The 24,923-nt window shown below is 36.9% G+C and overlaps 2 protein-coding genes across 4 annotated transcripts; both read left to right on the top strand.

The window, feature by feature from the left end:
• Positions 1–3,467: 3,467 nt before the first annotated feature.
• LOC127962218 (lysine--tRNA ligase-like) lies at positions 3,468–19,018 on the top strand. 3 transcript variants are annotated; one of them, XM_052561726.1, is made up of 14 exons: positions 3,468–3,613; positions 12,499–12,640; positions 13,174–13,339; positions 13,950–14,043; positions 14,132–14,318; positions 15,429–15,554; positions 15,663–15,782; positions 15,864–16,026; positions 16,222–16,395; positions 16,566–16,651; positions 17,403–17,488; positions 17,587–17,713; positions 18,199–18,342; positions 18,453–19,018. In XM_052561726.1, the coding sequence occupies exons 1-14, from the start codon at positions 3,570–3,572 to the stop codon at positions 18,525–18,527; spliced, it is 1,734 nt and encodes a 577-aa protein (XP_052417686.1). In that variant the 5' UTR covers positions 3,468–3,569; the 3' UTR covers positions 18,528–19,018. The 3 variants fall into 3 exon arrangements, with proteins under 3 accessions (XP_052417686.1, XP_052417685.1, XP_052417687.1); XM_052561725.1 differs by lacking the exon at positions 3,468–3,613 and adding an exon at positions 5,627–5,787; XM_052561727.1 differs by lacking the exon at positions 3,468–3,613 and adding an exon at positions 8,573–8,681.
• Positions 19,019–19,780: 762 nt separating this feature from the next.
• LOC127962175 (glycine cleavage system H protein, mitochondrial-like) lies at positions 19,781–22,877 on the top strand. Its single transcript, XM_052561673.1, has 5 exons — positions 19,781–20,059; positions 21,787–21,866; positions 22,406–22,469; positions 22,549–22,680; positions 22,779–22,877. The coding sequence occupies exons 1-5, from the start codon at positions 19,903–19,905 to the stop codon at positions 22,874–22,876; spliced, it is 531 nt and encodes a 176-aa protein (XP_052417633.1). The 5' UTR covers positions 19,781–19,902; the 3' UTR covers position 22,877.
• Positions 22,878–24,923: the final 2,046 nt, after the last annotated feature.

A 24,923-nucleotide genomic window follows, 5' to 3' on the forward strand; every position in this document is an offset into this window, starting at 1 on the left:
AACAAGTAAAAAACAAGTAAAAAACAAGCAACCATCTAGGCATAATTATTATTATTATAGAGATGTATTATTATTACTGTAGGCTACAACAGTAGCTTTATATATTGTCAATTTACTCATGTAAACCAAACATTTATTTTAATGGGCTGCCATGAAGATCTTTGAGTGTCTGTGTTTATGATATGACAGTATTCTCAAATGAAACGGTAAATTCTCATGAAGTGACGGTTTATGCGTTCGTGTCCTCATGACACACAGCAGAGACTACAAAACAGCGAGCTCTCGCGCATCTGTGCCAGTCACCCACAGAGATGTAGATTTTGCGGGAGTAATATTTAAATAGTATTTTGCAGTTTAATATTCACAGACACTAGTATATATTCGGCTACTGTCTGGAGCCCTGCGCTTTGACTTACACGGAAGCGACTGAACGCAGCTGCCGGTACTGAATATACTTGAGAGTCTGTAACTACCGGTACTACAGAGACATACTGCTAACCACTGATCTATAATATAGTAGCGGCTTCACTGTCTTTTGGCAGTTTAGAATGTGATGAGTGATCCAGTCATATATAGATAAGGGCTGCTAACGCGTTTTCATTTCTTCTTCGCTGCTCTAAACAGGGGTTGCTTGTGGCAACACAGCACAACTTCCTGTGTTTTCAATGCATTTTGAGCAGCGAAGAAGAACCGTGCAGCGGTTAGGCAAAGCTTGCGGTCATAACTAGGTCTTTTTTAAGAAAATGGTATCGGATCGGTATATGGGTTCATGTACTCGCCGATGCCGATGCCAGAATTTGTTGTGGTATCGGAGATATTTCCGATACTAGTATCGGAATCGGAACAACTCTACTAGAAATTTGGTGAAAGTGATGGCCCTATAATCACACACACACACACACACACACACACTCACACACACACACTTAGTGCTGTCAACGATTAATCGCATCCAAAATAAATGTTGTTTACATAATATGTGTGTGTGTGTGTGCTGTGTTTATTATGCATATATAAATACACACACATACAGTATTTTTTTTGAAAAATTACATGTCTATACATCTATATATTTATATTATTATTAAATATATACAAGCATGTGTTTGTATTTATATATCCATAATAAATATGTGTGTGTGTATTTTGGAGGGGTTAAATGCAGAGCACGAATCCTGAGTATGGGTCCCCATACTTGGACTCTATGTCACCTCACTTTCACTTTCACGGAGTACATATAGTGGAGCACCAGCACCCCTCACTCAGACACGTTGACACGGTGGTTGCCTTCAATAAATTCAACCTCTGGGGGCTTTATTGAATTCCCCTTGTCATGTGATTCTTCACCCCGTTACACTGGTGGAGAATGCAGGCATAATCGGGAGGAGTAACCAACAAGCAAACCCCCCAGAACTGAGTTTACCCTGGTCTACGACCATCCCTCACCTTCGTTGATTTTCCCCCTTTCCTTTTGTGTTTCCTGCAGGCGGCTGCTTCTGCCCAGCCATGGAGGATTTACTAAAACATTTCACCGAGGTGAGCATCCAACAAAAGCAAATCATGGAGTATATGGTCTCCCGCCAGAGAGAATCGGAGCGAGAGATCGCCATGCTTCGTTCTGCCACTGCCCAAAGAGGTCCACTGCCCGATCCCCGTGTTCAGGCCATGCAGCTGCTGATCCTTTCACCCATTTGTGCGGCACAGTTGTTCCATGACTGGGAATATAAGGCCCAGTTGCCAGCCCGTGCCCAAGCAGCTGAACTAACACGTCTAGCACATCACTGGCTCCTCGCTGGGGATCCCACCATTGCCCAGGTAGCAGAGCAAGTAGTGATAGATCACCTGTTTCGGGCCCTTCCTCGTCCCCTTTGGCTGGCAGTAGGAATGCAGAACCCTCACACCGTCAGCGATCTTGTGGAGGCCATTGAGTTGGTGGCAGTGGCCCAACACCACAAGGCTGGGAAGCGAGCGCCACCTATCCCCGGAGGGTGAACCAGGAGCGACACACGCCGGAGGACATCTCGCGACCAGTAAGCAGGCCGGCGGTTCCCGGGTTAAACCACAGGTTAAAAGTAAAAGTTAATGCATGACCCTTCCAAGCCCTGCTGGATTCGGGCACCGCTGTCAGCCTCGTGGAGTCTACAGGGTTGCCCCCTCAGGTGGAATTCAGGGCTCTCTTGCCCATCACATGAGTACATGGTACCCCGCCTCATCCAGTTCCTCATTTTGTCATCCAAAATGGCCTGCTTTACTGTGGCACGCAGCAAAGGGGGGAGGAAAAAAAACTGCTAGTTGTGCCCTGGACGAAGACCGAGATCGTGATGGAGTTGGCACACTCCCATCCGATGGCTGGCCACCTGGGGGCGCAAAACACCATACTACGGATCCGCGACCGCTTCCACTGGCCAGGCCTGGACGCTGAGATGAAGCGGTTTTGTCAAGCTTGTCCAACCTGCCAACAGACGTCACCACGGACACCTCCCCGAAGCCCGCTGATTCCCCTGCCTATCATTGAGGTGCCCTTCGAGAGTATAGGGATGGATGTGTTTGGGCCACTGCCGAAGTCCTCCCGGGGCCGCGAACACATCCACCCCCAGAACAATTGGCTGGTCGAGTGATTCAACCAAACATTGAAGCAGATGCTCTGTCGTGTGGCCGCAGACGACAAATGGGACTGGGACGAGATGTTACCATATGTCCTCTTTGGCATCAGAGAAGTCCCCCGGTCTCTACTGGGTTCACCCCCTTTGAGCTCTTGTTTGGACGGCAAACTTACGGCCTGTTAGATGTGGCAAAAGAGGCATGGGAACAACAGCCAGCCAGCCATATATATATGTGTGTGTGTGTGTGTGTGTGTGTGTGTGATTTTCTTTATATTTAAAAAAATTTTCAGCTATAATGTACCGTTCGTTTTATAGTGTAAATAAACATTTCTGGTTTTGTTTATATGCAAACATTTATTTAAAATAAACTAAATAATAAACTATGTATATTTTATAGCATTCTGTATGAATCAAAATGATATATATATGTATATATATTATGGTTTTGTTTATATGCAAATATTTATTTAAAATAAACTAAAAGTTAATTGCTAGAAAAAAATAAATGATGCAAGGTCAAGCAACGGTACTTTTACTTTGAAATGTGCTTAAACGTTAGCTCGTTTATTGCTGCAGTGTGTAGTCTGTCTGTGTTTATAATTGTGTTTTATACAGAATACTATAACATTAAATTACACACACACACACACACACACACACACACACACACACACACACACACACACACACACACATATATATATATATATATATATATATAATTTTATAGCATTCTGTATGAACATGAATTATATATATATGTATACATATTATGCTTTTGTTTATATGCAAGTATTTATTTAAAATAAACTAAAAGTAAATTGCTAGAAAAAAAATGATGCAAGGTCAAGCAACGGTACTTTTACTTTGAAATGTGGTTAAACATTAGCGCGTTTATTGCTCCTGTGTGTGGTGTGTCTGGTTTCACGGTCCGCGGCTGCAGCATTTGTCGGAAGAGCGGAGAAGATGGCAGACGGAGCTGGTGTGGATGGAGACAAACTCAGCAAAAAGTAAATATATTCATAGCATTACAGCGCTTAAACTGATTATGTACGAAATAACACTCAAGATAAGTATGTGTATAATGTGGTTTATCGCGTTCGTTGTGATATATGAGATTGATGAGGAATAATGCAGCGTATTTTGATTCCTTACTTGATGTAACTTAGAGTATTCGTGACGATACTTATCTCTTTCCAGAACCCTTGATAATAACTCAGTCTTTTATGCGTGTAAATATGCAAAAGATCCAGGCGGTTGCACTCAAGTTGTCAAAATGACAACTTCATTGCCCGTAATTCAGTGGCAATCTACAGAAAGCTGATGTTGGTTTATGAGGAGTCTGAGTTGACCCCTGTAAGAACCGTTAAAAAAAAAAGAATGAGCGATTATTGTACGTCGTGACTGCGTAGACTTATCTTATTGTGACTTTTCTTCTATTAGGCAATTAAATTAACTTTTTTTTTCTTTCGGTTTACTCGGGTCACTAAATGCTTTCACTATCAGTTCTCGGGTCATTAAAACTGACGCAAGAATACCTAGCATAACTTACTCCTCTTTCGATTTCTGCAATCTCTTTATAAGCCTATCACACACGCAAATAAAAGTTTGCTTATTATGGCCGTGCAGAGACCTTTGGAGATCCAGGTTCTCAAAGTATAAAGAAGCACAGCTTTACATAGGGATGCACTGCTTGCAGATACGTGTTTCGAAACTTATGCCTCTGTGTTGATATTAGAAAATGCCGTGACGCAGTTTTGAAAAAGAAACACTGAAAAGAAAATACAAGTTTAAGTTTGAAAGATAAAGCAGTTTTTTTTTCTTAGTTTAAAGGCTAGGGTGGTTTTGCTGTTGTAAACACTACTGTTGTTGTTATAGAAAAAATATTTCTGTCTTATAAAATATAATTGTATTATAAACCTGTTCTGGATTAATTCATTTTTTGAATGATAATGATAATAAAAACAGAATTTATAAGTATAATTAGGAGTAGGGTTGTGACGGTGAGGAAATTTTCCCACCGGCTGATTGACGTGTGAGAAAACCGGTATAACCGGTCACTCTTTTGTTTTTTGCTTTTAAATAGTTTGTAAAAAGGCCATTCACATTTTACTTTCACTTTCAAATAGAGACAATTCGGGCTTAAAGCAATTGTTAGTTTTTAGTTCTTTTGAATTCTCCCTCTTTTCATAAGTTTAAAATAGCTTAAAAGCACTGTGTGCATTTTACTTTCACTTTCTAACTAGCAGCAGTTTAGGGTCAATTTTTGTTGAATGCAACAACAAAATACAACACTCACTTTAAAACAGAGAACTTTTATTTACAAAACAAATAAAAATAACATAAAAAGACAAAATCCCTCGACGCCTTTTAAACTTTTCCCAGTCAAACTGTAAGAATGAAAGCGAACAGTCACCTTTGTTTCTAATGCTGTTTGTAGAACAAGTTTAGCTGCATTTTTTATACAGCTCCCATCGGCATTTAAACAGACCTTTGCTCTTAATTCCGATCGGTCCAACGCAATAACGAAATCTGAGCAGGTCTAAGAACTGAAACTGTTGATGCTGCACTTTACACTTTGGAAAAGTTACTGTATTTTCCGGACTATAAGTCGCACTTTTTTTCATAGTTTGGCTGGTCCTGCGACTTATAGTCAGGTGCGACTTATTTATCAAAATTAATTAGACATGAACCGAGAAAAATGAACCAGGAGAAAACTTTACCGTCTCCAGGAGCGAGAGGGCGCTCTATGCTGCTCAGTGCTCCTGTGATCTACACTGAAGACATAGAGCGCCCTCTTGCGGCTGTAGACGGTAATGTTTTCTCTTGGTTCTAAATAAATGCGACTTATAGTCCAGTGCGACGTATATATAGGGCTGGGCGATATGGCTTAAAAAAAAAATCTCCGATTTTTTTCACACCAAACCCGATTTTCGATTTTAATCGATTTTTTTTTTCTATTTAAAAACAAACTACAACCGACAAAGAAATTGCTCAAAACAAATGTACTCTTTATTTTGTTCTGCAACGGTACTTTTACTTTGAAATGTGGTTAAACATTAGCGAGTTTATTGCTCCTGTGTGTGGTGTGTCTGGCTTCACGGTCCGTGGCTGCTGCATTCGTCGGAAGAGCGGAGAAGATGGCAGACGGAGCTGGTGTGGATGGAGACAAACTCAGCAAAAAGTACATATATTTATAGCATTACAGCGCTTAAACTGATTATATACGAAATAACACTCAAGATAAGTATGTGTATAATGTGGCTTATCACGTCCGTTGTGATATGTGAGATTGATGAGGAATAATGCAGCGTATTTTGATTCCTTACTTGATGTAACTTAGAGTATTCGTGACGATACTTATCTCTTTCCAGAACCCTTGATAATAACTCAGTCTTTTATGCGTGTAAATATGCAAAAGATCCAGGCGGTTGCACTCAAGTTGTCAAAATGACAACTTCATCGCCCGTAATTCAGTGGCAATCTACAGAAAGCTGATGTTGGTTTATGAGGAGTCTGAGTTGACCCCTGTAAGAACCGTTAAAAAAAAAGAATGAGCGATTATTGTACGTCGTGACTGCGTAGACTTATCTTATTGTGACTTTTCTTCTATTAGGCAATTAAATTAACTTTTTTTTCTTTCGGTTTACTCGGGTCACTAAATGCTTTCACTATCAGTTCTCGGGTCATTAAAACTGACGCAAGAATACCTAGCATAACTTACTCCTCTTTCGATTTCTGCAATCTCTTTATAAGCCTATCACACACGCAAATAAAAGTTTGCTTATTATGGCCGTGCAGATACCTTTGGAGATCCAGGTTCTCAAAGTATAAAGAAGCACAGCTTTACATAGGGATGCACTGCTTGCAGATACGTGTTTCGAAACTTATGCCTCTGTGTTGATATTAGAAAATGCCGTGACGCAGTTTTGAAAAAGAAACACTGAAAAGAAAATACAAGTTTAAGTTTGAAAGTTAAAGCAGTTTTTTTTTTCTTAGTTTAAAGGCTAGGGTGGTTTTGCTGTTGTAAACACTACTGTTGTTGTTATAGAAAAAAATATTTCTGTCTTATTTAAAATATAATTGTATTCTAAACCTGTTCTGGATTAATTCATTTTTTGAATGATAATGATAATAAAAACAGAATTTATAAGTATAATTAGGAGTAGGGTTGTGACGGTGAGGAAATTTTCCCACCGGCTGATTGACGTGTGAGAAAACCGGTATAACCGGTCACTCTTTTGTTTTTTGCTTTTAAATTGTTTGTAAAAAGGCCATTCACATTTTACTTTCACTTTCAAATAGAGACAATTCGGGCTTAAAGCAATTGTTAGTTTTTAGTTCTTTTGAATTCTCCCTCTTTTCATAAGTTTAAAATAGCTTAAAAGCACTGTGTGTATTTTACTTTCACTTTCTAACTAGCAGCAGTTTAGGGTCAATTTTTGTTGAATGCAACAACAAAATACAACACTCACTTTAAAACAGAGAACTTTTATTTACAAAACAAATAAAAATAACATAAAAAGACAAAATCCCTCGACGCCTTTTAAACTTTTCCCAGTCAAACTGTAAGAATGAAAGCGAACAGTCACCTTTGTTTCTAATGCTGTTTGTAGAACAAGTTTAGCTGCATTTTTTATATTTAATAAATATTTAATTTGAATAAAATGCTAATTAATTCAATGCACTTTATTCAGGCAGCTGTGTTCACACAGAGGTTTCTAGATTTAAATCTAGATTCAAATTCAAAAAGACAGTATCCATAGTCTCTTTTTTTTTTTTTTTTTGCACAACCTGACTTTATATTCGTATCCAAATGAGGAGAATATGAAAATGAATATCAGAATGCTGAACACTTTCATGCAGTCTATGTTTCATTCATACTCAAATTGTTTTGTATTTATAATAGTGAATACTAAGTCCAGAGTACCATAGGATCCCCATACAGTACCGTCTGTAAAGTACGTTTTGCTAATGGTGCAAATTATGACTCTGACCTAGGGCTGGGCGATATATCTAACGATATGATCATGCTCATCTAATCAGTAAAGCTGCTTCCGTGATCACCGCTAAAATCTCCATCACCTGCTTATAATTGGAGTGGCATTTAATAGACAGAGCCGTAGATCGATGACAAGCCACGCCATATCGCGTTCATTATTGCAGATAAATCGCCTTCGATAATGAACGCAATATGGCGTGGCTTATCAGCGATCTATGGCTCTGTCTATTAAATGCCACTCCAATTATAAGCAGGTGATGGAGATTTTAGCGGTGATCACGGAAGCAGCTTTACTGATTAGATGCGCATGATCACGGCATCACACGAGTGTGAACATCACTACAACTAGGAAAAAAACGATTGTAATTCCAACGCAGCTCCCATCGGCATTTAAACAGACCTTTGCTCTTAATTCCGATCGGTCCAACGCAATAACGAAATCTGAGCAGGTCTAAGAACTGAAACTGTTGATGCTGCACTTTACACTTTGGAAAAGTTACCGTATTTTCCGGACTATAAGTCGCACTTTTTTTCATAGTTTGGCTGGTCCTGCGACTTATAGTCAGGTGCGACTTATTTATCAAAATTAATTAGACATGAACCAGGAGAAAACTTTACCGTCTCCAGTCGCGAGAGGGCGCTCTATGCTGCTCAGTGCTCCTGTGGTCTAAACTGAAGACATAGAGCGCCCTCTTGCGGCTGTAGACGGTAACGTTTTCTCTTGGTTCTAAATAAATGCGACTTATAGTCCAGTGCGACTTATATATAGGGCTGGACGATATGGCTTAAAAAAAATCTCCGATTTTTTTTCACACCAAACCCGATTTTCGATTTTAATCGATTTTTTTTCTATTTAAAAACAAACTACAACCGACAAAGAAATTGCTCAAAACAAATGTACTCTTTATTTTGTTCTGCAACGGTACTTTTACTTTGAAATGTGGTTAAACATTAGCGCGTTTATTGCTCCTGTGTGTGGTGTGTCTGGTTTCACGGTCCGCGGCTGCTGCATTTGTCGGAAGAGCGGAGAAGATGGCAGACGGAGCTGGTGTGGATGGAGCCGAACTCAGCAAAAAGTACATATATTTATAGCATTACAGCGCTTAAACTGATTATATACGAAATAACACTCAAGATAAGTATGTGTATAATGTGGCTTATCGCGTCCGTTGTGATATGTGAGATTGATGAGGAATAATGCAGCGTATTTTGATTCCTTACTTGATGTAACTTAGAGTATTCGTGACGATACTTATCTCTTTCCAGAACCCTTGATAATAACTCAGTCTTTTATGCGTGTAAATATGCAAAAGATCCAGGCGGTTGCACTCAAGTTGTCAAAATGACAAGTTCATCGCCCGTAATTCAGTGGCAATCTACAGAAAGCTGATGTTGGTTTATGAGGAGTCTGAGTTGACCCCTGTAAGAACCGTTAAAAAAAAGAATGAGTGATTATTGTACGTCGTGACTGCGTAGACTTATCTTATTGTGACTTTTCTTCTATTAGGCTATTAAATTAACTTTTTTTTTCTTTCGGTTTACTCGGGTCACTAAATGCTTTCACTATCAGTTCTCGGGTCATTAAAACTGACGCAAGAATACCTAGCATAACTTACTCCTCTTTCGATTTCTGCAATTTCTTCATAAGCCTATCACACACGCAAATAAAAGTTTGCTTATTATGGCCGTGCAGAGACCTTTGGAGATCCAGGTTCTCAAAGTATAAAGAAGCACAGCTTTACATAGGGATGCACTGCTTGCAGATACGTGTTTCGAAACTTATGCCTCTGTGTTGATATTAGAAAATGCCGTGACGCAGTTTTGAAAAAGAAACACTGAAAAGAAAATACAAGTTTAAGTTTGAAAGATAAAGCAGTTTTTTTTTCTTAGTTTAAAGGCTAGGGTGGTTTTGCTGTTGTAAACACTACTGTTGTTGTTGTAGAAAAAATATTTCTGTCTTATAAAATATAATTGTATTCTAAACCTGTTCTGGATTTATTCATTTTTTGAATGATAATGATAATAAAAACAGAATTTATAAGTATAATTAGGAGTAGGGTTGTGAAGGTGAGGAAATTTTCCCACCGGCTGATTGACGTGTGAGAAAACCGGTATAACCGGTCACTCTTTTGTTTTTTGCTTTTAAATAGTTTGTAAAAAGGCCATTCACATTTAACTTTCACTTTCAAATAGAGACAATTCGGGCTTAAAGCAATTGTTAGTTTTTAGTTCTTTTGAATTCTCCCTCTTTTCATAAGTTTAAAATAGCTTAAAAGCACTGTGCGCATTTTACTTTCACTTTCTAACTAGCAGCAGTTTAGGGTCAATTTTTGTTGAATGCAACAACAAAATACAACACTCACTTTAAAACAGAGGACTTTTATTTACAAAACAAATAAAAATAACATAAAAAGACAAAATCCCTCGACGCCTTTTAAACTTTTCCCAGTCAAACTGTAAGAATGAAAGCGAACAGTCACCTTTGTTTCTAATGCTGTTTGTAGAACAAGTTTAGCTGCATTTTTTATATTTAATAAATATTTAATTTGAATAAAATGCTAATTAATTCAATGCACTTTATTCAGGCAGCTGTGTTCACACAGAGGTTTCTAGATTTAAATCTAGATTCAAATTCAAAAAGACAGTATCCATAGTCTCTTTTTTTTTTTTTTTTTTGCACAACCTGACTTTATATTCGTATCCAAATGAGGAGAATATGAAAATGAATATCAGAATGCTGAACACTTTCATGCAGTCTATGTTTCATTCATACTCAAATTGTTTTGTATTTATAATAGTGAATACTAAGTCCAGAGTACCATAGGATCCCCATACAGTACCGTCTGTAAAGTACGTTTTGCTAATGGTGCAAATTATGACTCTGACCTAGGGCTGGGCGATATATCTAACGATATGATCATGCTCATCTAATCAGTAAAGCTGCTTCCATGATCACCGCTAAAATCTCCATCACCTGCTTATAATTGGAGTGGCATTTAATAGACAGAGCCGTAGATCGATGACAAGCCACGCCATATCGCGTTCATTATTGCAGATAAATCGCCTTCGATAATGAACGCAATATGGCGTGGCTTATCAGCGATCTATGGCTCTGTCTATTAAATGCCACTCCAATTATAAGCAGGTGATGGAGATTTTAGCGGTGATCACGGAAGCAGCTTTACTGATTAGATGCGCATGATCACGGCATCACACGAGTGTGAACATCACTACAACTAGGAAAAAAACGATTGTAATTCCAACGCAGCTCCCATCGGCATTTAAACAGACCTTTGCTCTTAATTCCGATCGGTCCAACGCAATAACGAAATCTGAGCAGGTCTAAGAACTGAAACTGTTGATGCTGCACTTTACACTTTGGAAAAGTTACCGTATTTTCCGGACTATAAGTCGCACTTTTTTTCATAGTTTGGCTGGTCCTGCGACTTATAGTCAGGTGCGACTTATTTATCAAAATTAATTCGACATGAACCAAGAGAAATGAACCAGGAGAAAACTTTACCGTCTCCAGTCGCGAGAGGGCGCTCTATGCTGCTCAGTGCTCCTGTGATCTACACTGAAGACATAGAGCGCCCTCTATGATTCTACGATTCTACGATTTTTTTCACACCAAACCCGATTTTCGATTTTAATTGATTTTTTTTTTCTATTTAAAAACAAACTACAACCGACAAAAATATTGCTCAAAACAAATGTACTCTTTATTTTGTTCTGATTTTCACTTATGCAGTTTAATCTAAATTTCCCCTTTGTGCATAAGTGTAACAGGAAACAAGCCTCAAAACATGCTTGTAAACGAGATGGCAGGCACTGCCATTGTAAACAGTGAAAATGTAGCTTATCAGTTTTCTAATAACTTACAATGACACAATGCACCTTCTAAATAAATTAAAATATAAATAAAAAGTAAAATTGTGTGTCCCTCTTTGATAAAACACTTTTGGTTAAATAAATGTAACAAAAATGACAAAATTAGATCTATTACAAAAATACATACTTGTCACAGTGGTATTCATAAAGTGCTAACAAAACTTTAAACTCATTAGCGTTAGCATTACAGAAAGGTCTGATTTACGCACTGTTACAACAGTCATTGTTTTTTTCTTTTTACATTGACATTTGAGTTCATGATTTTAATGTTGTTGTTTTTTGTGGCATGCTAGACAGACTGTTGATCTTTGAATAATCTCATCTGGTCACCCTAACGCTAGTGAAGTAAAACCACACTTTGGAACGTTTTGCTCTCTCCGCCATCGTCACTCTTTATTATTAAGCGTGAGTTTTCGTTCTGTTATTCGTGTGTGTGCGCCGCGCTCGTTCTTGTTGTGTGTTTGTGACTGACAGACAGCCTCCGCGGCGCGCATGACAGATTTTGCAGACCTCACAGACAAACGACTTAATATGATTGCACATTAGAAATGTTTGGTGAGATAAAATCTGCACGATAACATTATTAAGGAAAAATACATAGTACATAATTTTTTTCCCTCCAGTACCGAAAGCAGAACCGATAGCGTCAGTTCTTACTGATAGCCTACTACGGTCTTTCATAATTTAGCCCCGGGGCCAGTTTAATACCGGGTTTCGGTACCCATCCCTACTGTTTAAGATGCTGGAATAAATTTGTTGTGCTGCAACGGCTTTTAAAAACACTTTGCAATGTGGCGTTATTTGTTCTGTGTCTGACACTAAAAAAGCAAACCAATTCCATGATAATAGCGTATACCGTGATGAAAGCATTATCTAATAACCGCAACAGGAAAATTTGATACCGGCATATCCCTACTTGCTTCCACAGCTAGATGTGCAACACCAATGCCTGTGTAGTATTTCGAAGCACGGTGACTGATTTTCTTTCTTATTTGTCCTCAGTGAGCTGAAAAGGCGCATGAAAGCTGAGAAGAAAGCAGCTGAGAAGGAAGCCAAGGTCAAAGAACAGGAGGAACAAAAGGAGACCAATGACAAGTCAGAGCAAAATGCATATGAGGCTGATGAGGAAACCTTGGACCCGAATGTACGTTGAAGATTGATTATAGAAGTCACATTTCTGGCACATAAATTCAGAATTAATTGTAACTAGGGTTGGGCATCGTTTGAATTTGATCAATTCTGACTCTTATCATTTCACAATTTCAATTCCGATTTGGTATAAAAAAGCCAAACATTTAGATATCAAACATATTTAATCAGATTTAATTTTTTTTTTTTGTAAATATATGATAAAATCTGAGGTTGTAGTTCTCTCGCAATGCTGCAGAATAAATATTAGATACATAAAATCTCAAATGGTATGATTCACTGACGCACTCAAGATTTACTTGTTTCATTAGTGGATGAATCCGTGTTCTTGAATGAATCTCTTGAATGAATGATACAAAGACAAATACATTTTTAACAGACCCTTTTTCACCAAAAAAATAAAAAAAATAAAAAAATGCACACACAGGAATTGATAGGTGGAAGTATCCGATTTTGGAATTGGATTTGATGTTCGATTCCAAACCCTAATTGTAACAGTTTCTTCTTCCCTTTCTGTTTTCAATGCAGCAATATTTCAAGATTCGTACACAAGCGATTCAGGCCTTGAAGGGAACCGCTGAAGACCCATACCCTCACAAATTCAACGTGGACTTGTCGCTCACAGAGTTCATTGACCGTTATAACAACCTTCAGCCAGGGGACCACTTGACAGATGTCATCCTCAATGTATCAGGTAAATGTTTTCTACTTGTCTTTTAAGTAATTATGCACTGAGCTGAACTAAGCAAAACACAAAACTGAAATTATTGTTACATTTGGGAAACTGAACTTAGCATGCATCATAGTATCGAGTTAATGATGTAAATGTACGTTTACGTGACATTTGACATGTTTTTATTGATGTCTTTCCATGGTTAAACACTCTGTGATTACATGGTAAAGCAGAAGTTTGTGAAGAGGAAGTGATGATTGGTTTACGTGTACTGCTGCTTGAATTGTGACACATTAAAGAGCATCAAAATTACATTTATTCATTTTGTGATAAAACTGACAAAGCTGACACTTAGTAAAGTAAAAAGTAAAAAAAGACAAAAATCTTGTTGGGCTTTATATTGAAAGCCAAATGCGCTACAAATAACGTTTAGTTGAGTTTTGCCCATGCAACAACAGAACATGGCATAGACTAAATGAGCAATGTCAACCTGTTTCTGTCAACGATTTTATGATTTTTATCCACTTAAAAATGTGATAAATCAACAAAAGGAGACTTTTTTTAAACATACATTTAAAGTCAGTTTGATGCTTTTCTAATTTTGTACCTTTGCATTTTGCTTGATCGAAAGGTCGTATCCACGCCAAGAGGGCTTCAGGTGTCAAGCTGCTGTTCTATGACCTGCGAGGAGAGGGAGTCAAGCTGCAGGTCATGGCTAACTCCAGGTCTGATTTACACTCTGCTCCATCACGTTTCAGTCAGGTTTTTGTCTTGTCACAGTAACATAACCAGTAGTTATTCTGCGGTTCTTAGGAACTACAAATCAGAAGACGATTTTTTGCACATTAACAACAAATTGAGGCGTGGGGACATCATTGGGGTCCGGGGGAACCCTGGCAAGACTAAGAAGGGCGAGCTGAGCATTATCCCGATCGAGATGACTCTGTTGTCTCCATGCCTTCATATGCTTCCCCACCTTCACTTTGGCCTGAAAGACAAGGTAAAGTTTAGTTGTTGAAACACCTTGGAAATAAATTTTTCGTAAGCATCATTAGTGTCGGTACAGAAGCACTTCCAAACACAAATACAGCAATTGCTGCCAGTCTCTTGTGAAAAAACAGTACAGTTTAGCATACTTAAAAAACAGTTACTTATTATGGAAAAAATATATACTTTATAAAAAATATACTTAAGTGCAGATTGAATGCAATGTTTTTGACCTCATAATTGCATTCTAAATGCAATATAGTTTACATTTGTATTATTTTTGATTGACTGAATTTAGAGTGCTCCCTTTGACCAGCTTAAGTTGCATTTAAGAATGTCTTTATATGTAATTTCTAGTGCTTTCAAACGATTAATTGCATCCAAAAAAATCTGCAGTTTCTTTTTTCTATATATATACTGTATGTGTGTGTATTTATATATACATAATAAATATACACACTCATAAATTATGTCAACGAAAATTTTAATTTTGGATGCGATTAATCGCGATTAATTGTTTGACAGCAGTAGAAACATGGTTGAAGGGTTCTGCTGAATGCACAGACAAGAATTTATGGGAAACTTAAATATACTTTCATGTAATTTTTATATATATTCATATAATTTTTCTATATTGAAATATATTTGTAATTACTCATTTGCATAGAAGCTGCAAGAACTAAGTGAACACAGAAAGTGAGTGTAAGTTCAAATAAGTACTGTTTTAAAGTATGACAAAAGAATAAGACATGATTTAAAATGCACTTTAAACTTTCAATTTAAATTTATTCCAGTGTGAACTTTTTTAGAAATGTACTAAGTTATGAAAGTGGCCTTTTATTTCATTAAGATTGCATTATATGCAAGTACAGTTTTTATAGTACACTACAAGTGCACATCAAGCACACAAAGGAATCAATATATAATATTTAGTATTTTTATGAATAGTGCTCTATGCAACATTGACTTAAACAGCATTTACAGATTTTAACAGTTCTCAGTAGATGCTTCAGTGCCCATTAATACATTTATCTGATGTGCTATTCAATGCAGTCAAGTTATTCTCCATTCATAAAGTTGCATGTACTGATCTACATGATAAACTTGGTCATTGTTCCTTCAGGAAACCAGATTCCGACAGCGATATCTGGACCTGATTCTTAATGACTTTGTGAGACAGAAGTTTGTGACCCGCGCCAAGATCATCAGCTATCTACGTAAATTTCTGGATGAGCGTGGGTTTCTTGAGGTAAGGATGTTTGTTTCTGAAAAGAAAAGCACGTTTAGGTTGCCTGCTGCTGACAGGTTCTTCAGTTCCTTCAAGTTTTAATGGTTGCCATTTGTGAATGTTTAACAGATCGAAACACCAATGATGAACCTGATACCCGGTGGTGCTGTAGCAAAACCATTTATTACCCACCACAATGAGCTCAACATGAAACTCTACATGAGAATTGCTCCTGAGCTTTACCATAAGGTAAATGTGTCACTGCAGGAGGAGTTCAGTATTGAAATTCTTATTATATTGCAAAATATGTAACCTATATCGATGTTTCAGATGTTGGTAGTCGGAGGATTTGACCGTGTGTATGAAATCGGGCGTCAGTTCCGTAATGAAGGCATCGATCTCACCCACAACCCAGAGTTCACCACATGCGAGTTCTACATGGCTTACGCCGACTATCACGACCTGATGGAAATCACAGAGAAGCTGCTCTCAGGTTTGTTAAAGCCTTGTTCTGCTCATTTGGTGCTCTGGAACGTCTTCATCCTTTAACTAACCTTTTAACATGATATTTTGACATTAACAGTAATTTGCACCACTATGATTTTGTAAAAAATTTTTGTAAATCTGTATATTCTTAAAACTATGTGTCTGAGAACACCAAGTGAAGTTTCTTTTGTTGCTTTCACAGGAATGGTGAAGCACATCACTGGAGGTTATAAGGTGACGTATCATCCTGATGGTCCGGAAGGACAAGCCTATGAAATAGACTTCACTCCTCCCTTCAGACGCATCAGCATGACTCAAGACCTGGAGAAGGAATTGGGGGTGAAGTTCCCAGCTCCTGACACCTACGACAGTGATGGTGAGGGTTACATGAACTAGGCATAGAGAACATCTGAACCACCTGGTTTCTACAAAGTTTGAGTAGTTACAAGTAAAAATGTATTGACACATCCTGACATAGGTGCTGGGGCTTTACTGTATTGTTAGAATGATTAAAGCTCATTATTTATTTATTTTTGTTGTTTACAGAAACACGCAAGTTCTTAGATGACCTTTGTGTTCAGAAAGAAATTGAATGCCCTCCTCCCAGGACGACTGCCCGTCTTCTGGACAAGGTATGAAGTACTGGACAATGTAATAAACTACTTAAACCAGTCAAAATTACCGTATTTTCCGGACTATAAGTCACAGTTTTTTTCATAGTTTGGCTGGTCCTGCGACTTATAGTCAGATGTGACTTATCAAAATTATTTTGACATGAACCGAGAGAAATGAACCAAGAGAAAACTTTACCGTCTCCAGCCGCGAGATGGCGCTATACTGCTCAGTGCTCCTATAGCATACACTGAAGCGCCCTCTGGCTGTAGACGGTAATGTTTTCTCTTGGTTCTTGGTTCTAAATAAATGCGACTTATAGTCCAGTGCGACTTATATATGCTTTTTTTCCTCGTCATGGTGTATTTTTGGACTGATGCGACTTATACTCAGGTGTGGCTTATAGTTTGGTAAAAAAGTGGACACATATTATTAGTACAGAAATCTGCATTAAAGCGCAGAAAGCTTGTGAAAAAGTTTTTTTTTCACTTTGATTTGTACTTTGGAACATTCCTTTGAAAATTCTTCTCATTAAATGACTTTTCAAGAAAGCTGCCCCAGAAGCGTGTTTGTCCACACAAAGCACTCTAACAGAGCAGTTTAATTATATGCAATATTTGTTTTTGACTCTCAAAAATATACACTCAAGACACTTTTTTCTCTCTCTTTTTTTTTTTTTTTTTTTTTACAAATCCTTTGTACTTTTCATATTCTTTGTGTTCGTCATCGTACACCCATTTTAAACTGATTTCAGCACATTATTGTTGACAGTTAGTGGGAGACTTCCTGGAGGTGAAGTGCATCAATCCAACTTTCATCTGTGATCATCCACAGATCATGAGTCCTCTGGCAAAATGGTATGTGCCTAACTTCTATTTATGACTTTTTACTCTAGTTTATGGTTAAATCACAAATGATCTAAAACATGATGTGTTTACTGATGTCTCCACCCCAGGCACAGATCCCAGAAAGGTCTAACTGAGCGATTTGAACTGTTTGTGATGAAGAAGGAGATCTGCAACGCCTACACAGAGTTGAACGATCCCATCAGACAACGAGAACTGTTTGAGCAGCAGGCTAAGGTGAAGATAAACTATTGAATGCATAATTTTCTGTGTTAATCTTTCACAAATGTAGATTTATAGGGAACTAGCTTAGTTTTCTTATTTTGTCTAAAGAAACTTACTTTTTCTGCTGGTCCTATGAAACAAAAATTCTAGAGGATGGAATAAATTGATCAAAACTGAGAGTAAAGCATTTTAAGCATTTATAATAAGAAATCATGTGGAAATCAATGCAGACCAGAATAATAATGCTGAAAATACACAGGAATAAATTTTATTATAAAAAAAAAAAAAGCCAAATTACTGTTTTTAATAAATCAATTTTTAATAAAGTTTTTAAATAAATCAATAAGCATAAGATTTATTTTAATAACTTTTTTATGCTAGTAAATCTTTGTTTGGTTTGTAATCTCATCCGAGATAGCTGCTCTGTTAAAACGGCTTGGCTTTCTTTACTAAGAAAGTATCCTCTGTTTGAATGAGTGTTCTATCTGTGTCCACAGGACAGGGCAGAGGGGGACGATGAGGCGATGTTTATAGACGAAACCTTCTGCACTGCCTTAGAGTACGGCCTTCCACCCACGGCAGGATGGGGCATGGGCATCGACCGCCTCACAATGTTCCTCACAGACTCCAACAACATCAAGGTACGACCCACCGCAGCCCCCTTTTCGGAGTATGAAACATTGTGTGTTAATCTCATTCTGTGAATACTTTGATATTAAAACTGCGTCTGACTTCTTGTGCTTTACTTTAGGAGGTACTTCTCTTCCCGGCCATGAAACCTGAAGAAAATAAACCAGCTCCACCTGCAGAGGGCACATCAGTGTAACGCCGTCGCTGACTTTCTAATATGAATGAAAAACCACACCTGTGGATATCTTCCATCTCTGGATTTCCTGATTCACTCTGAACTGTCAAAGTTATTGTCCCTTTTGAGGGTTATAGCCTAAATATTTAAGACCTATGCACTGTCCATACTGAAGGGAAATATTTCAGCATATCTTTTAACGACCAGCTCACAGTTTTATGGGGAATAGGAACCCTGGTGTCCTTTCTTTGTTACCCATTGTCAATTTTCTGGATTTTTGTGGCCTGGGGTTGATTATATATGTTTCTCAACTATGTTTGGATGTTTTATGATCTTCTGTCCAACTGTGGTTTTTTAACGGGCTTAATGGCTGTTCAATTGAATCATTAAATAATAATTTGGACCAGCCAAATGGTTTGTGGGTTTTGTTTCCATATTGCATCTTGTGCTTTTTGTTCAAATAAGAGACATTCCCTTACAAAAAAATACAAATAAAGCACTCTTATGTTAAATTAATGGTATGAGTCTTTATTATGTGCAAGTTTTATTTAGCAGTTTTAAGAACTACATTTCTTACCAAAAGTGACCCTAAAAGGTGTAATTGTGTTAGAAATACTAGTCAACATTTGAAGTGGATCAAAACCTTGCATCAAAGTTGTCCTAAAATCAAAATGCTTTTGTCTTAGGACAACTTTGATTAACTTCTTTTGATCCACTTCGAATGTTGACTACTGTATTATTTTATAGAGAGAACATTTTATAGATGTAAAACATTTGCATAAAACATTAGTATTAGTATAGTAAGTCTTGTCAAATGTTACTGCAACAAGGTTGATGTGATTAATTACACCTGTTAGTCTGCTATGACATCTGACTTTATTTTTTTATAAAATCACTAGTTTATTAAAAGTAATCGGTAAATGTTTAGGTTCGTTTAATTGCAGGAACAATCTTGCCTTCTTAAACTTTATACAGAGTGACCGTCTCAATCCAATTTCTGTGCTGGTCCGATTGAAATCGGATCGTATTTAGCAATTGTGAATGGCAAAAGTCACATGAAATACAATTCGAGCTGCATGGATCGCCTGTGTGGTTTGAAGCGTTGTCATTAATTATTATTTGCCACCTTATAGTCCGTCTGTGAAGAAACTTGCTTTGCATCTCCATAGTTCTCAAAACCAAGGAATTTCTTCTCATTGTGTTATACTTTTGCTTTCATAATGCTTGGACTTTGCATAACAGGTCGTATAGTCTGTGCCAGTGTTCATTTCGTTATCGATATCTTTATTCTCAGTCTAATTATCAGCACCGTGATGTCTGTGGTTTAGCGGGAGCGCGCTTGTCGCGCGGTCAAGTGCATGAGGCTGTTATTTCACGACTGAAGCCTATTGATTCGATGAAGATGGCGATGTGTGCGGCGCTCCGATGCGTTTCGGCAAACTTTTCGGCAGCATTGCCCCTGCTCACGAGACCTGCACGTATCTGGACGTGCCAAAATTCGCTACGGCCAAACGTTTTAAGGACGCTTTCCACGAGCTCGCGGCTCTCGGGAGGTAAAAACTTTGCAGAACTCCACGGCTCATCCGTTTTACATCTCGCATCTACCTTTGCCGCAAGAACTGCAGCCATTCCTATTTGCATTCTGGTCTTTAATCTTTAATCTAGAGCTTTAATCTTCTAATTGTTACGGATTGCTTAACAACGGAGTTTGTATTTGGGATTTAACTTTGGTTACTTTGTTTCGTTTGTTACGCCGGGGAGGTCCCCAGGCGTTTGATACCTTCCAGTGATTTATTCGAGGAAAGTTACTTGGCGGATTCGAATTTTGGAATTCGAATCTTTCGTTTAAATTGCCTCTTTATTTTTGGAACCATTACATAGTCTTTTTTTAAGCGTTAAGTGCACAATGTTCTTTAAACTGGTCGGTGTGTTGTTTTGTCTTTTTTTTTTTTTTTTTGCTGACGCTTTCATCGGAGCAAACTCGCCACGCTTGACTAGTTTTCTCGGTACAGTATTATCATGTGGCTCAAGTTAATTTGAGATGAAGCTAATTAAAGTTAAGACCGTGCTGTATCTTGTGCCCATGAAGTTTGACCAGAGACCCCTGACTATACACATGATCTCACTTAAATCCGTCGTCCACGAAATCTATGAAATTAGACTGCATCACCTTCATTATGTTTCCTTGGATTGCTCAAGATCAAAAATTAACTACTGGAGTGTATTTCATAAAGCCCAGACATGCTCACAATCTGGTTTAAACCTGTATTGTTTCTGCATGGGCTGATGCTATAGAATCCGAGGCTTTGCTCCTCTGGGAGTCCTCAGTTGATGGTGTTCATCGGTTTGCCAGACTGTTCTCCTAAGAATTATGGTGTTAATGTGAAATTTCTATCAAATTAAGAACCGTCAATGATTTTCTTTCTGAATCAGGTCTTGGGACATTTTAGTCATGCTCATTTAATTTGGATCACTTGTTTTATCTTACTCTAATTTTATGGGTTTGTTGTACAGAAACCCACAAATGGGTGTTTTGAGAAACGTGTTTGAAAGCCGGTTATTTTGCAGTTGTCTGGCACAGAAAGTACACCATTTGGCATGCTTTAACCTGACCTTTACAGTTGCTTCTGCCCTCAGTGACTGTTTCATGCTCCAAACAGTGATTTTAAAAGATTAATATTCAGAAAACCTGTAGTAAAAAGGAAAGACAGACCTGGAAATTGATGCTTCATTACCTTTTATGGAGTTTGAATGGTCAAACTGTCATCAGCATTAAGTTAATATTTATGCAAAAAGAAAATGTCCTTTAACGAAAACTAACTCCTGTTTAAAGGAATAGTTCTTTGAATCCAAAAGAATATAAATGGTGCCAAAATAATGATTCTCATGTCATTCCAAACCAAAAAGTTTTTTTTTTTTTTCATAACTTGAGAATACTGTTGTTATTCTTAACTAAACTTAAAAATACTATACTTGTGTAGTTCAGTAACTGAAATAAAAATGTGCATTTAAAAATGTGAAATTACTAAAAAATAAAATTAAAGCTGTATAGAAAAGTTTTTTTAAAATATATATATATATATATATATATATATATAAAAAGTCACAAACTGAAATTAAAACTGAAAATATAAAAATAAAAGCTCATTTAAAATATGGAATAGTATACTAAAATAACACTATGTGAGAGAGTAATTGACAGCACACTTTGTTTTGTTTTGGGAGATGTGCTGTTTTAGTGAATGGTTCTTATTATTTATATTTTCTTGTGTTTTTCCAGCTCTGAAGTTTACAGACAAACACGAATGGGTGAGAGTGGAGGGGAGTGTGGGCACGGTTGGCATCAGCAACTTTGCTCAGGTGTGCTCCTCTTTAGATAGAAACAAGTGTTTATAGATGGTGTCGAGTGTGTGTGTGTGTGAGAGAGAGAGAGAGTGAGTGAGTGTCACACACACTCTCAAAAATGTTTAATTTGATACTTTTTACTACTAATTTTGTGACGGAAGGGAAAAAAAGTCTGAATTGTGAGATGTCAGTTCAGGCTTGGCAGAGAAAATGTCATATTTGAGATACAATATCACAATTACATTTTTTTATTTTATTTTATTTTTTTTATTCTTGGCAGAAAAAAGCTTCCATATATGCACCTTAAAGTCAACTTAAAAACAGTTTTACTTTAATATGTTTCCAAATAAAATGAAATATACATTGAGCATGAGGGGAAGTGTTGAAACAATCACTTGTCTGTCTTTTTTTGTGTGTCTTTGGAATAACATGCAAAAAAAAATAATAAAAAAAATAAAGGGTGAGGGTTCAGTTTTAATTTGATGTTGACTTGCAGTTTAAAATGATATTCTGATGAATAGATGTCTTTCATTTTCTCCGTTCAAACACTGTAGGAAGCGTTAGGTGATGTGGTATACTGTGGGCTTCCAGAAGTGGGAACAAAGCTTGAACAAATGGGTGAGAAGACTCTGAAATCCCCATCTTATGCCTTTTCTGCGCTATAGCACAGACAGCATGACATGCATTTCTTTTTCAGAGGAGTTCGGTGCTTTAGAAAGCGTCAAAGCTGCTAGTGAGTTGTATTCTCCACTGACTGGAGAAGTGACCGAAATCAACACAAATCTGACAGATAACCCGGGACTAGTAAATAAAGCCTGCTATGAAGATGGTGAGTGCAGCTGTTAGTCTCTTACTAAACTGAAAGCACACAATACTATGTATGAATGTGTAATATACCACTGAAACATTCCTTTCTCTCTCCTCAAGGATGGTTAATTAAGATGACCATAGAGAAACCTGCAGAACTTGACCAACTCATGGATGAAGCTGCTTATGAAAAATTCATAAAATCCCTCGATTCATAAAGACCTTCGTTATTTGTTATTATTGATCGTTCAGACAGAGCCTTTGAGGATTCCCTAAAATTAGTACTAATACAACTCTTTGAAATCTATTTATTTAGATTTTATAATTTTCTTTTCCACCAAAATAATCTTTTGTAATGTGCTAGTTTAACACAATCATGTATTTTGGAGTCAAAAGCCAAATATTTCGAGGTGCTTTACATGGACTCAAACAAAGACAGGGCTGGTTCTGCTGATTGTCTTATAGTATATTTGTTAATATACTGTGCGTGACATTGACGTAACATGACATGCAATAAAATCAAAAGTGTAACTATTGTGAGCCAGTTTGCGTCTGTGTTCTGGTATGTTCAAATTTGACCCTTTCAGATTGTCTTATGAGGCCAGTAACATATTGTTCTTATAACTTAAAGCATATAATAAATGATGAGTTTAACACATGAATGTCAAGCATTGCTTCTGATGTACTTTACAACAAATGCTTCAATCATATATTACCAAAAATACGGTATCTACAAAATTCTTAGTTTTTTTTTAAGTTAGACTCAATTGCTCACAAAGTCTGCACTTATTTTATTTACAAATATATTAAAACAGCAATACTGTGAAATATTATTGCGATTTAAAAATGTATTTAATAATATGTATTTATTTTAAAATGTAATTTATTCCTGTTATGCAAAGCTGAATTTTACAATTCCGAGTATCGGTTACCATACTTGGCAAATGTCACCACTTTCATTTTAATTTCACTTTCACTTAGTGTCACATGATTTTTCAGAAATCATTTTACTATGCAGATTTGGCTTTTAGAAAATATCTGGATTCTTGATAAAAATAGAAATCTTTCGAAAATAATAGTTTTATTGTGATTTTCTCTGCTAAATAAAAGTATAAATTTCTTAAAAAAAATAAAATAAATACAAACGTCTGACCCCATTTTGAACAGTAGTGTACATTATCTAGAAATGCACCATTGTTTGTTTCAGATATTTTTGTTTGCAAGCAAATTGCACAAGTATTGATGCATTTATTTTCGTACTGTACTTTGTTTTAAGAGCTTGTTCTCTTTCTCTTGATGCTGATATTGATAGAGAAAAGAATGGCACACATGCAGATGGGGACCAAGACCACCTCCCAGCACAGCACACCTTGACCTTTGACCTGAGATTAAATGACTCATCAGTTTCTGTGTTCCAGCGATCAATGATTAATGACGGGTGATCATAGTATCTTCTTTGGCTGTAATAAATAAATAAAAGTTCCTTTGTTAGGAAACAGGAACTCCTTGGCCAAAACGTTATTTATTTAGATGTTTATAATGTTGACTTATATTAGTAACTATCTACAGATTATAGTTGTACTTGTTTTATAGAATTTTATGTAATGAGATGCAACCAGCAAATTAAATGTGGCTGATTTGATCTTGATCTTATGAGACGAAAAAGCCAAATAGATGTATAATTATATATTTATATATTTGTAGCAATAGCCAAAAAAACATTGTATGGGTCAGAATTATTGATTTTTCTTTTATGCCAAAAATGATTGGGATATTAAGTAAAGATCATTTTCCATGAAGATATTTTGTACATTTCCTAATGTAAATATATCAAAACTTAATTTTTGATTAGTAATATGCATTGATAAGAATTAATTGCTGTTGTTTAGGATGCAGAGTAATGCTTACTCCAGATATACCAGGTTTTCTATGTAACCACTCCTTTTAAAATGCTTTCATTAGATTACACACAAGTATGAAGAGTTTTTAAGTTTCTCAAGTCCCATAGAAATATCAGAGGGTTTTTAAAAGTGGCTGAACACAACATCCAGTTTTCCAGCCACGCTCAGTTCTAACGCAGGCATATTTAGAACAGATTTGACTCAAATTCCCTGTATACACATTCTTATCTTTCTCCAGTGATAAAGTGTTCTTCATGTTCAAAAATATTGTTAGTAAATGGAAACCATTTTACTTGCACATTTATACAATGGTGGTTTATCATTTATGATGGAGTGTGTTCGTTCTAGTCAGCATTCTTATACT

This window comes from Carassius gibelio, chromosome B7, assembly GCF_023724105.1.
Source record: "Carassius gibelio isolate Cgi1373 ecotype wild population from Czech Republic chromosome B7, carGib1.2-hapl.c, whole genome shotgun sequence".
NCBI classification, from domain to species: Eukaryota; Metazoa; Chordata; class Actinopteri; order Cypriniformes; family Cyprinidae; genus Carassius; species Carassius gibelio.